This window comes from Euprymna scolopes, chromosome 8 (genome assembly GCF_053919585.1).
Source record: "Euprymna scolopes isolate OS-2025 chromosome 8, ASM5391958v1, whole genome shotgun sequence".
NCBI lineage: Eukaryota > Metazoa > Mollusca > Cephalopoda > Sepiida > Sepiolidae > Euprymna > Euprymna scolopes.
Genome location: NC_136489.1, coordinates 1608575 through 1622699, shown reverse-complemented (window position 1 = coordinate 1622699; position 14125 = coordinate 1608575). Strand labels below are relative to the sequence as shown.

Sequence of the window (14125 nt, the reverse complement as noted above, 5' to 3'; positions counted from 1 at the left end):
TAAACTAGACAAAATACTGTTAGAAATTCGCTCAATATATGTTACCGTGACATAACTTGACATATATTCGGTGGTTTTCTAACAGTATTTTGTCTAGTTTATTATTTATAACACCTTTTTTCGAACTTACCGTGTTAAAGAGAGGTGCCATCTTGAATTTTCCAATACATCGGTAAACACTGTATGGTTTTCGAGCTGAATAAACATGTTACATTGAATAAAAACACGAAAAATATATCCAGTATGGTAGAAAAGTAACTTATCTTGCCTTTGATAACATTTATTTGTTATATATTTGTTTTTTGACAACTTTTTCGAATCTATGTGTACAGTAATACAAACCCGTTTTTCGAGCTGAATAAATATGTTACATTGAATAAAAACACGAAAAATATATCCAGTTTGGTAGAAAAGTAAATTATCTTGCCTTTGATAACATTTATTTGTTATATATTTTTTTGACAACTTTTTCGAATCTATATGTACAGTAATACAAACCCGAAATGAACTTAAGACCACGAGTGAACGCGCGTTTTTTTTTTTTTTAGTTTAGTTTCATATATATATATATATATATATATATATATATATATATATATATATATATATATAAATAAGTAATATGTTTGTTTGAATTTACGTTTTATAACTATTTCTTGTTCCTATTTACAATGTCTCCCCACAGGACAGAGTTAGATACCAGGGTCGTTTTTTAATGTGGAGAAAAGGAACAAAAATAAAAATTGTCTCAGTCGTGAAGGATTTCTCCTCCTCTGACAGAGAACAAGAAATTGAAGTGCAGCATTTGAAGAACAGATACTACACTTTGAGGTATTTATTTGCTCCCCAACTGAGTAAATAAGGCCAAAGCCGATTTTTAATGTGAGGAGTGAAGGGGAAATGGGGACCAACTCCCTGGGGAGTAGGGGAGCTGGATAGTGACAATTGGTATGAAGGGCTTCCCCTACATTGACCAAGGTCTTATATGTGGGGTCGCCCCCACATATGGTCTTTGCTTGCAGTATCTGCCGGAACAGATGGTATTTATTTGCTCCCCCACCGAGCAAATTAGGCACAAGGCCAATTTTTAATGTGAGGAGTGAAGGGAGGGGGAAGGGAAAAGGGGACCAGCTCCCGAGAGGTGGGAAATGGGAGCTGGTTAAAGGTCAGGCATGTGGGGTTGCCCCCACATCTGGTCTTTGCTAGTCATAGCTAGTCATAGCTTGCAGTATCTGTCGGAACAGATGGTATTTATTTGCTCCCCCACCGAGCAAATTAGGCACAAGGCCAATTTTTAATGTGAGGAGTGAAGGGAGGGGGAAGGGAAAAGGGGACCAGCTCCCGAGAGGTGGGAAATGGGAGCTGGTTAAAGGTCAGGCATGTGGGGTTGCCCCCACATCTGGTCTTTGCTAGTCATAGCTAGTCATAGCTTGCAGCATCTGCCGGAACAGATACTACACTTTGATCTGGACCCGAAGACCAAGATTTCTTGTATAACAAGATATTAGAATCCATCATAGATGGACTACCTGTATAAATAGGTTTGATGTTGCAAGATCTGAAACTCGTTCTCACAACATCACTGATGCGTTTGACATTAGATTTATTATATAGATTGCGTACTTACCATTTTCACACTTTCCCCGGTTACTACATGTTACTGACGGGCAGAAATGTTTGATTAGTGAATTCCGAAGATCTGGAGGATTCGACCATGTTTCCAAATTCATGTTAAGCACTAGATGACACCGTTCTTTGACAGCTTCTGGCATGGACTCATGCCACATTATTTCCTCCGTCATCTAAAAAATGATTACAGCCAATGTTAATTATACAAATTTTCAAAATGAACGACAAATACTCTTCAGTTCAACTTCACAATTTCTTATAACAATAAAAAGTAGCAAAAAAACATCATCATCATCATCAGTTTAATGTCCCTTTTTACGTACAGGCATATGTCCCTTTTTACGTCCCTTTTTACGTACAGGCATATGTCATCATCATCAGTTTAATGTCCCTTTTTACGTACAGGCATATGTTGAATAGCTTTTAGAAATTGACTTCCAAACTAATATTCTATCATGTGTGAATGAGAGGAGGGGCATATGTTCTCCTGTGCGCATATAAAACCGACAAACAACCACAGAATTCGCGCATAAGCCTGAAGAGTCGTAGAGTGGATGAAACGCGGAATGTTCAGTGTAGCTTAATCGCTATATATATTTTATAACTTAATAACTAGCTCTACATACGTATTGAGCACTTTTGAAGTAAATACTTAAAGTTTACGCATAAATTTATACTTTCGTATATTAATTTTATATGAGTAAATTAAGTAGTTATATATTATGTATGTATCTATGTATGTATGTATGAAATATGTTTGAAAGCTAAATTACAACAAAATATTATGAAAATAAACAAATACTTACTTGTTTAAAATTAATATTTCGGCGTTATACAGAATTTTATACATTTTTTTCTGTTTTGTACTTGCCATGATGTTGATACACATTAAAATAAATAGCGTTTTCTAGTCAGTTTACAGTCTAGAGTCTAAAGTCTAGAGTTAATGGGGAATCGCAGAGAGTTCTTGAGTAAGATTAGAATCAGTCAGCCGAACGAGAAAATCTTGATTCAGGATGAGAAAACAAAAAAGAAGAAAAAACGATCCGAATTGATTCAGCGATGCAGCGGTTCTGACAGAATTTAAATAAAGTATACTTACGCAAATAGATTCAGTTTGAAGAAATATGGTATAATAAATGTTTCAGTTTGAAGAAATATGGTATAATAAAATTATTGGGTGTTCGTTCGCGCCTGACCTCCATAGAATGTAAATATGTCACAAAGTTTAACAAGGTTTTTTAAAAGGGGTGAGGGTCCACAATAACACCTTAACTTTAATCTTAATTCACGTTAGCTTTTATTTATTCTTTTGAGTTGAATCATATTGTGTCGAATAAATTCAACTCATAAATTCACGTCCTTATTAAAGTGAAAGCCAAAAAAAAAGTCGGAACATTAGACAATTCCCGACACAAATTTTGCATGTTTTTTCCTTCTCCACTTGCACATGCCACTCTTTCGAAAATAGATAAATAGATAAATAATAAAACATAAGAACGTTACTTGTTATGTCAAAAGAAGGAAAAAATCCTGCTCACATGATTACGTGTCTTTTTAAAAACATTTACATAACCTTTTTATTTTTATTTATATATCTGGTTAAGCTTTTTTTGTCAGTGTACTAGAAGGAATTCAGTTGATTACAACCCTTTCTGCGTGTTCTTTACATTACAATAGTACAACCCTGAATCCGACGGCGCAATACTACACCGTTCAATATTATAAAATTGAAACGAAGCTGTTCTGCTTGAAAAGGGCGCCATTTTCTTCTTATTCATATTTATATCGATTCTTTGCTTTAAAAAACTAAAGTAATTACGTGTTTACTTTTTTAACATCTCATTTTGCTGTTTCGGATTATTTTACTAAAGTAAGTAAAGCTTCATTATTTTTCAAAACTGTTTTTGTTTCTTTGTTTTTCGATATTTCGTCGATATTATTTAGTAAGAGTGTTTAGCAGAAAAGCCAACAAACGACTACCCGAAAAAATAAATATGCAAGAAATAAATGTTACCATAGTCAATAAAAGTTCAGTTTATGTTTTTTTTGTTTTGAAATAGTTTTTAATGCTCTTTACTTTAAATAATTTCAGCGAACCGAAATTAAAACAAAATTTAAGGCGATAACTGCTTAAAAGAATTTTTATAAACTACACATGCCATAATCGAATTTTCCTCAAAAAAAAAAAGCACAAAATAACGGAAAACATTAAAATATGTTTATAAATATTCCTTACGTAAACGGAACTTTCTTAAATTGGTAACACAGAATGCTCAGGTGCCCCTCCTTCAAATTAAAAACGGGGCTCTCCATTTCGAAGTCGCTGCCATTTTGATTTTTTTTTTAAACCGGTTCGTGAATTAAAAAAATTTTTTTTACAAACTACTTAAAATACAAACCAATGAACTTTTCTACCATAAAAGTAACTTTTATTGACTATGGTAACATTTATTTCTTGTATATTTATATTATTATATATATATAACATTTCCCCTTTGTAAGGAACCCTCATTTTGTTGGTCACTCTTGGCTACGAATGAAAACAAAGTTGATATAAAAAAATATATTTTCGCGAAAATTATCTTTTTTTCCTCATATTTTGCTTAGGGTAAAATTTTTGAGTATCAAAACCTATCTCTTTACAACCCCCTCCTTTTCATAATCTATCATACTTTCATCAATCACACTCCATTTTCTGTAGGCTGTTTTTGAACCCAGTCAACGACGGGTACTTCTGCTAGTATATATATATATGTATACTTTTATAACATAATATTGTTTTCTTACTTGCATCAGTGTGGTTTGATGAAAGTTTATGTGGCATGATATTTCATATGCACATTTAAATTAAAGTTGAGCATATATCCGATGAAAGGAAAATGTTCCCGAAATATCATATCACATAAAACTCCCATCAGACTACATTGATGCAAGTAAGAAAACAATATAATACAACGTTATAAAAGTACATGTATAAACGAAACACAAACTTGCATATTTTATCAATGAAAAATGAATCTGCATTCTATCCTGCTATATCTTCATTTGTTTCAGTTTATCTCGATTAAAGTAGAAAGCTTTCCGACATCTAGCGACCTCAACAGTGAAAGAGTGAGATTTTGCTGCTTGCTGGGTTCGTCGGATGTATGTACGTCCAATGAATACAAGTGAAATGAGTTCGTCAGAGAATATTCCATAAAAGTATTTGCAAAAGAAACACAGGGATGCAACATTGTGGCGATAAGACAGAGGTTGGAACTTGGCAGATAGTTTAGGACCAATTAGATTGGAGACTCTTTTTTGAACTCTAAGATGGATGGACTAGTCATAGATGTCCCAGCCCAGGTGTGGTAACAATATTCAATACATGGCGAATGGTTACTTTGTAGAGGTACAGGATTCTCTCAGGTATCAATAGTTTTCTAGTACATTAGAGAGAGCCTACCTTCTTTTTAGCAGCCTTGGCAATATCCTAAAAGTATTTGTTCTAATTCATGTTTTTTTTTTTTTTTTTTTTTTTATTACATTTTCACCCCAAACAAGGCACTTTGCCACTTTGGTGTAGGGGGCTACTATCAGGGGAAACATCTACTGGGGTACTATGTAGGGATTAGGGCAGCGAGATGTTGGTTCACGTTGCACTTGAACTTATGCATGTCAGTACAGTTGGGGAAGCAGTGACCTGGAATGGAATTCCAAAGTCTAGCAGTTCTGGGGAAGAAACTACTGGAGTAGAAAGATCTTTTACATCTAGGGATCTCTACAGTGTGGGGGTGGGATTTTGCAGCTTGTCGGGTCTGTCGAGGGTGTTCACGTCGTGGGGGCACAAGTGCTTGCAGTTCGTCAGAGCATTCACCATTATAATACTTGTAGAACAGGCAGAGGGATGCAACGTTTCGACGATAGGACAGAGGCTGAAGTTTAGATGCCAGTTTAGGGCCTATCAGATTTGCGACTCTCTTTTGAACCCTGTCAAGGAGAGAGAGACTAGTAGCCGATGCACCGGCCCAAATATGACAGCAATACTCCATACATGGGCGAATAGTGGCCTTATAGAGGTACAGGATACTTTCGGGTGTTAGAAGTTTTCTAGCACGGTAGAGAGAGCCCACCTTCCTCGCAGCGGCCCTGGCAATGCCCTCGATGTAATTGTTCCAGCTCATGTTTCCTGTGAACGTTAGGCCAAGGAGCTTGAAAGACGTACTCTCAGCTAAAGAGTTGTTGGCCATTGCTATAGGTGGTAGAGAAGGTTTCTTGTAATTATTGAATGAAACCAGTTTTGTCTTGGTGGCATTGAACGTTACCATCCATTTTTGTCCCCATTCCACTACTGATTTGAGGTTATCCTCTAGTGTTTCTGCCATTACTTTAGATATATGTTCATTTGTTTTCCTGTCATGCCTGCTTTAGAGTGTGGTGTCATCAGCATATATACCCATATGAGTATGAACGATGCATTCTCAACCAAGGTGTTATTACTCACTTTTTTTAAATATGTTTTTTCACCCCAAACAATGCACAGTACTACCAAGTCATAAAGGGATACTATTTAGGAACAAATTTACAAGGACACTATGTGGGGAGTTGCGCAACACTTGACCTTCTGCAGGTCAGTACAGTTGGGAAAGTAGGGATGTGGGGAAAATAGGAACAGCCTACCTTTCAAACACCCTCATGTCTGTGTTTCCTGTGTGTTGAGACGAAAAGAGATCCAAGATGGCGTCCATGTGACTTTAACACACAGTCTCGTACGTCGCACTACACACATGCAAATGAAGTGTGTTGGGCTCCATAAAGCAAGTTGTTTGGAGAAGTTGGGGAGGATTTTTTTTAGATAGATTGCTTTGTGCTGCAGCGGTGCGTTGCTTTGCAGCAGACATTTGGAAACACGTAGGCATGTTGAGGCATGCAAAAGAGAGAGAAAGAAATGTATCACTTAGGGATGTGCCCCTTACAACAAGGGATCCGGAAAGAAATTCCAAAGTCTAGCATTTTAAGGGGAAAAAAACAATCTGAGTAAAAAGCTTTCCAGCATCTAAAGATATTTACAGTGTAGGGTGAGATTTTGCTGTTTGTTGGGTTTTTCGAGGGCATTTACATCAAGGGACACCTGTACTTTGAGTTCGTGAGCACTTTCCATTAATGTACTTGTGAAATAGGCTCAGAGATGCTACATTTCAGTGATGAAACAGAAGTTAAAGTTTGGTTGCCATTAGATTGGTGACTTTTTGTACTCTGTTTAGGAGCAACAGCCTGTTTAGGAGCACCAGCCTGGATATGTGGCAACAATGCATGAGCAAAATATGGCTTTGTAGAGATACAAGATACTCTCAGGTGTGAGTAACCTTGCACGGTAGAGAGACCCCACCTTCCCTGCAACAGCTCTGGGATTAGCTCAATTTATTTGTTCCAATTTATGTTGTTTGTGTGTATAAAGCCGAGAAGTCATGACTATCAGTGATTGAGAAAGTTTCTTATATTTGTTAATGTAAACACTTTTTATTCCTTCTAGAAGTGTAAGCCATGTTTAGTTTCAGAACAGTTTCCGATGGTTCGTTGTTCTACACAAGTCCTAGGGGGTGTGACTGGTTTGCAGTAGACAGTTCTCGAGTTGGAATCCACAGAGCAAAAGTTTCTTCCCGTGTCGACACAAAAAAGAAAGACATATGCGAAATTGCTACAGAAAGGTTTAATATATATGGAGCAATTCTGATTTCTGATTGGTTGGTAGCAGGATGTGAATTAATTTGATTCGTCAGTTCCTAGCAGCATCGTTTATAAATAGAATCTCCCGACTGCGCAAGATCATACCCCATTATAGTAAAAATTATTGTAACATTCCTTTTAAGTGGTATTGTAGTTTTCTAGTACATTAGAGAGAACTCACCTTCTTTTTAGCAGCCTTGTCAATGTCCTCAATGTATTTGTTCTAATTCATTTTGCCTGTGAGAATGTCGAGGAGTTTGAACAAGGAGCTCTCAGCTAGGATGTTATTAGTCATGACTATCAGTGAGAAAATCTCTTATATTTGTTAATGTAAAAATGTTATTCTGAGATTAAGGTAAATTTAGAATATGTCCTTCTCTTTAGCAAATCATAACCTTCAAGTGATGTCACATACTATGCAAATACTGTGTAATGGCAAACACTTTGAACTGGTATCGTGAAGCTGCATGTGTCGTTAAAAATAGACTCGAATAAGAAATGAAATGTTACTTACTTTGATGTCTTCAACACAGGATTTGAAAGCATAATCATAATATACGCCTTTCATTTTTTTACATTCTTCCAGAAACAAATAAGGGTAACTGCATATGAATTCCACATATCTTTTTGAAAGTCCCTTTTGCTTTGTGGGCCACGAATATTCCTGGAAATAGTTTAAAGTTTTAGCAAATTATTAAGCACAAAGTGGGAATGCCAACAACTATGGAGAAGCAACCTACGAAATATACTATTTATAATACATAAAATAAAGTTAGTCTTCTTATTTAAAATAAAATTCACCTGACAGAAAATAGAAAGAGATCTTGTAAGTCCATGTTATTTTAACCAGATGACACATTTTGTTTTTTTAGAAGTCGCCACTTATAAAGTCTGAAGGGTTAATGAATGTAATGTGGTAGTTTAGTAATTGTTAATGGTGTCAATTGGGTAGAATTTGATTATTTATGCAGACGGCTCAACAAGAATTTGTTTACATTGGATTTGAAGGACAGTATGTTGTATTCAACTGGGAAATAGGCAAGCAGAATAGTGTTCCACAGACGAGCAGTTCCTGAAAAGAAGCTTTGTTCATGGAATCTGCACTTAGATTTAGGCACAGATAGAGAGTGGGGGGAAATCGTATATTATGGTCGTAGTTAGTTGAGTTTTTTGTGAAAGTTTGCCAAGGAGAGGGGGTATAAATTGGAGATTTTGCTATGAAATCTAACTACAAACAAACGACCATAAGGCAAAACTGTATTTAAATACATTGTGTCAACACAGGGTAACATGATCAATTAAACGTGTCTTGTTAGAAGCGGCAGAAAATGAAGATATCGACTCTTGATTGGACAAAATATTAAATCAGCAGTTTATTTCAGCCAATAAAGAAACAAATATATTCACTTTCAAAAACTTGCGCACACTATAAAACCAAAACAGTGTTTTATTCTATTATTTTTCTTCTATTTTAAAACTTACCACATTACCTGGCTGAAGGGCCCCAACAGACGCAAGGAAAGACTTTTGCTAACTATTAAACACAGAGCTAGTGTATACACACCACCTGTTAAATGAATGCATACACATACGTTGATGTATATATTCTCTCACTAGCAAACATACATATTAATATAGACACACACATCTACATGCCGATTACATTTACACACATAAATGCGTCTGGCATCAGGTGCATTTAATTTTGTATCCAATTTCTCCTTAAAACTATGACTCTTCTTTCAGCAGAACGTTCTTAGGACTCTCTAAACATTCGTGAAATCGTTGACTTGAGTGGTCAATAAAAACGAATTATTTTGTATAGACTGATTTTATCAGCTTCCTTTTGATATTGCCGTTTCCTCTACAGTTTAAGAAATATACGTGATATTTATATGTTGCAAATATTCTTAATCATTCCATATTTGGAATTTGACTTTTTACAGATATTTATTATCTGCAGACCTTTAAAAGAAATTGTAGAACACATCCTCAATATTTAAAACTTCCTTATAATTTATCTGCATCAGAAAATTCCAGAAAACCTAGATAATATTGTGTCGCAATGGTGTATAAATGATGATAATTAGTCATTTTTTTAGCTGAAATATGAATATCTCAGCATAAGAACAAAAGTTTGATATATTTTGTTTTGTTTTTTTGCAAATAAAAATTTTGGTGCGCTGGCTTCCTACAAATTGCTTTTAAGTTCTTGCCGTTTTTTTTTTTTTTTTTTTTTTAAATAAATTGTGTTTTGAAAATTTGTTTGTTATATTTTATTTTTTGAGTCAAAATCAAATGATTTCTACCGGAAAAATATTAAAAATCTTGTTGAACGTTGGCAAAAAGTGAACACGAATGGAAAATATATCATGGATTAAATAGTTGCAAGTTTTTATTTTATTTAAAAATAGTTGCAAGTTCTTATTTTATTTAAAAATAGTTGCAAGTTCTTATTTTATTTAAAAATAGTTGTGATTTCTTATTTTATTTAAAAATAGTTGCAAGTTCTTATTTTATTTAAAAATAGTTGTGATTTCTTATTTTATTTAAAAATAGTTGCAAGTTCTTATTTTATTTAAAAATAGTTGTGATTTCTTATTTTATTTAAAAATAGTTGCAAGTTCTTATTTTATTTCAAAATAGTTGTGATTTCTTATTTTATTTAAAAATAGTTGCAAGTTCTTATTTTATTTCAAAATAGCTGTGATTTCTTATTTTATTTAAAAATAGTTGCAAGTTCTTATTTTATTTCAAAATAGTTGTAAGTTCTTATTTTACTAAAAAAAAAAACCTGTAGATTTAAACACGACAACGACTTAATAGATGACTCCCATTACCTGGGGATTCAACTTCATGAAATTTTTGCTAGAAAAAAAAAAAAGTAATTTTCTAAAACTTTATTGATACAAAAAAGGCAGAGATTTAAAAAAAAAACAACTTTGGAGACTTGAATCGTTTCAGAAGTGAAAAGTCAAATTTGGCACTATAAATATATAAAAAGGTCTTGTGTCCCATCACTGCATTACAAAAAACACCACAGAAACGAAATTTAAATTGTATTGTACATATATGAAACGACGGTAGCACAGAAGTGAAAATTTTGTACCATATATATGTTAAATGTCTTGTGTCACCACTGTGCCAAAGAGGTGAAAAGAAAATTAAAAGATAAAAGCAAATGAAAATAAATAAAACCAACTTACCATTGGCACGTGTGTCTTATCGTATGCGAAAGGAGGGTCAATGTCCAAGTTGTCTGGTAAGCATTTTAGTGGGAAAAATGCTCTTTCAGTTAATACTTTGGTCAAGTCCTCACCTGAAATTATAATAATAATAATAATAATAATAATAATAATAATAATAATAATAATAATAATTCTGATTTCGTTTATGAACGTCTTTCTCGAAAGGGATGGGATTCATTTTCAGAGGATTTTTTTTTTACACGGTGATCACCACTTATCAAGGCCCGGAAGCCACACAGGGATAAGGGTTATTGCAAGTACAGTACGTTAGTGTGGAGATTTAATGAAATGTTTACTTAAGGGGGCGGTTCATTAGGAATTTGTTAACGTTGGACTTGAAGACATCCAGGTTGTAGTCAGGTGGGAAGCAGGCAGACGGAACAGAGTTCCACAGGCGTGCAGTTCTCAGAAAGAAGCTTTGTTCATGGAATCTACGTTTTGATTTAGGCACAGATAAAGAGTGGGGAAAATTTTTCACAGTGGATTCAGCTAGACGGGTGTTTTTTGTGAAAGATTGGCGAGGGGGGACCAGAGATTGGAGTTCAGACGAGCACCTGCCATGGAAATAATGATAAAACAAGGATAGGCTCGAAACGTCTCTTCTGTGGGAGAGAGGTTGCAGGGTAGAGAAAAGGGCATCCCCCACTAAGCCACGAAGTCTATTTTGTACTCTGTCAAGGCAGGATAGGCTGTTTTTAGCAGCTCCTGCCCAGATATGGCAACAATATTCCATCCTTGGAGTACTTGGCTTTTATACAGATAGAGAATTGCATCAGTAGTGAGATATCTTCTGGAGCGGTAGAAGGATCCCACCATCTTTCCAGCGACCTTGGCAACAGACTTGATGTACGTGTTCCATTTCAGATCAGGAGTAAAGGACAAACCCAGAAGCTTGTTAAAACATGGGGCTTCTCCTAGACGAGAGCCATCCATTTCAATTGATGCCAGATGGGGATCATAGCGTTGATGATGTAAGGATAGGAGTTTGGTTTTAGATGCATTAAAGGTAACCAGCCACGTCTTCCCCCACTGAACTACGCGCTTGAGATCAGAGGAGAGAGAATCAGAGAGAACTTTGTCATTTACAGCCTTTGATGTGTTGCCGTAGATTTCCCTCAATCCCGGCTTCAAACCAGGAGCTTCAAAGATCAAGGGTTTTCCTAAGGATGTTGGTGGTACCTACAATAGCAGAGGTCTGAAGGCCGCCTAAAACTTTGGGGATTTGTAGTTTTTTCGATTGTCCTTCCAGACGACTTGATACTACTCCTAGTGAACCAACTATGACCGGGATTATTTGTGTTTTAACCCCGAGTATACGCCTTATCTCCAAGGCCAACGGAGAATAATTGCTCCACTTCTCATTCTCCTTCTCTCTCACATTCCTGTCCCAGGGTACTGGAGAGTCTGCAATCTGCCAGTTTTTTGATACTTTGTCAATGACGACCAAATCCAGACGATTATCTTCCAATTGCTTGGTCGTTATGACACTTTTGTCCCACCATACCTCTATCTTGCCATCCTTACTTGTTCTCACTTCATCAAGCACCTCCTCAAACCATTTTCCAGCACACTTAATTGCAACCTTCTTACACCCCTCCTAATATATCCGGAGTCCCATGCGATCATGTCTTTTTTGGTACTCTCTCTGGGCCAGTCCACTACACCCTGCTGCAAGGTGTGCAATTGACTCTGAGGTCTTACCATAAATCCGGCATTCTGCAGCAACTTCCTCTCCTAGAACCACTTTTTTGAACAATCGTGTTCCTAATGCCTGCTTTTGTGCTGCACAAACAAAAGCTACAGTACTCTTAGCCAGATACCCAGCTCTAAGCCATTGCCACGATCTTTCATCAGCCACTTCTGCTATATCCTGGAAGAACCTTCCATGCATTTTCTTCCTAGCCAGTTTTTCTTCCCTTTCTCTATCCATACGTTTCACATAATCAGCTTTGGTCTCACATACCTCCACTTCATTGGCCACAACCTTAAACATCCACGCCTCACTTCTAACCACATGCTCCTTCAACGACATCTTTTCAATCCTCTCCCACCGTCTTTCCTCTTTTGATACAGCCTTGCTACGCTACTTCGAATGTAAAATATACTAAACATTGCTAAAACTTTTCTTGTTTTGATATCCATGACATGCAACTCCTGTCAGACTATTCTAAAATTCCTGTACTGTATCTCAAAACACTGACTGCCCATGCATTCACTGCTTTCATTAGGTTTCCTCCATACAGTTTCGACTTTGCAATTAGTTTCACTCTTCTAAGATACTCCTTCCTGACTTTCTCCTTCATTTTTCTGTTCATGATGCCTACACCCTCCAACACTCCCAAATACTTATACCCTGTATCTTCTATTTCTTTCATTTGGCAGCACTATTCCATTCGAATGAACCTTTACTCCTCTTTTCATCACCAGCACCGCACATTTACTAATCCCAAACTCCATCCATATGTCTTTTGAGTATGTCCCCACAAGTTCTACCAGTCTCTCCATTTCCTTTTCATTTCTACCGAATATTTTCAAATCATCCATAAACAGTGGATGGTTGAGGCGTCTCTCACCAGATCCAAAGTTATACCCCAGTTTTTCTCTCTTTAAGAGGATGCTCAGTGGTATCATTATCATTACAAAAAGAAGTGGCAATGACGAATCTTCTTGGAATATTCCACGTTTAATGCCAACCTTCCCCATCACCTCTCTGTTTGCTGTCAGCACCATTTTCCATTGAGCCATACTTGTCTCCAAAAGCCCTACCACATTCTCAACAACCTTCATCATCAATAGTATTTCACGTATCCATGAATGAGGAACCATGTCATAAGCCTTTCTGTAATCGATCCATGCCACGCTCAGATTTCTCTTCTTCTTCGCATCCTGCATTAATGCTTTATCAATTAGTAGTTACTCTTTGGTACCTCTCGAGCCTTTCTGACACCCCTTCTGTTCATCAAGAAAAACACCATTACTCTCAAGATGTTCATAAATTTTCTCCGCAAAGATTCCAGTCAACAGTTTCCACATCAGTGGCAGACATGTAATTGGTCTATAATTATTGGCATCTGTTCCCTTTGCAGGATCTTTCCTAATCAGTGTTGTTCTTCCTTTCACAAGCCAATCAGGGACATCTCCCGACTCTACGACCCTTTGCAGGACAATAACAATAGGTGGATAAAGGCATTGAAACTGTTTAAACCAGAAGCCCATCACTCCATCTGGACCAGGTGCCTTCCAATTTGTCATCCTTCGTATGCCAGCCTTAACGTCATAGATGGTTATCTTAACGTTCTTCATCTGCTGCATTTCTGATAGCCTTTCTCTGACCTCTCCCAACCAGCTAGCCTTCTTATTATATCGCCCTTTGATAGACCCAATACTACTCCAGAACTTTCTGGCATCTTTTGCATTTGGAGTGTTGTTATTTCCCGCCTGTTTACTACCATTTAATTCTTTATACAGCTGAGACTGATTGTTCTGGAAAAGGTTGTTCTGCCGAAACATTTTTTCCAACAAAATTCCGAATTTTCATA

The 14125-nt window shown here is 36.2% G+C and overlaps 1 protein-coding gene across 1 annotated transcript in view; it reads right to left on the bottom strand.

Annotated features, from left to right (window-relative positions):
• Positions 1-14125, bottom strand: part of LOC145284083 (uncharacterized) — a 361761-nt gene that overhangs the window by 153039 nt on the left and 194597 nt on the right. The window contains exons 31-33 of the mRNA XM_080133150.1: positions 10545-10657; positions 7853-8002; positions 1628-1802 (exon numbers count right to left, since the gene is read on the bottom strand). Of these exons, the coding sequence (XP_079989276.1) occupies positions 1628-1802; positions 7853-8002; positions 10545-10657 (438 nt within the window). The remainder of the gene's footprint in view (positions 1-1627; positions 1803-7852; positions 8003-10544; positions 10658-14125) is intronic.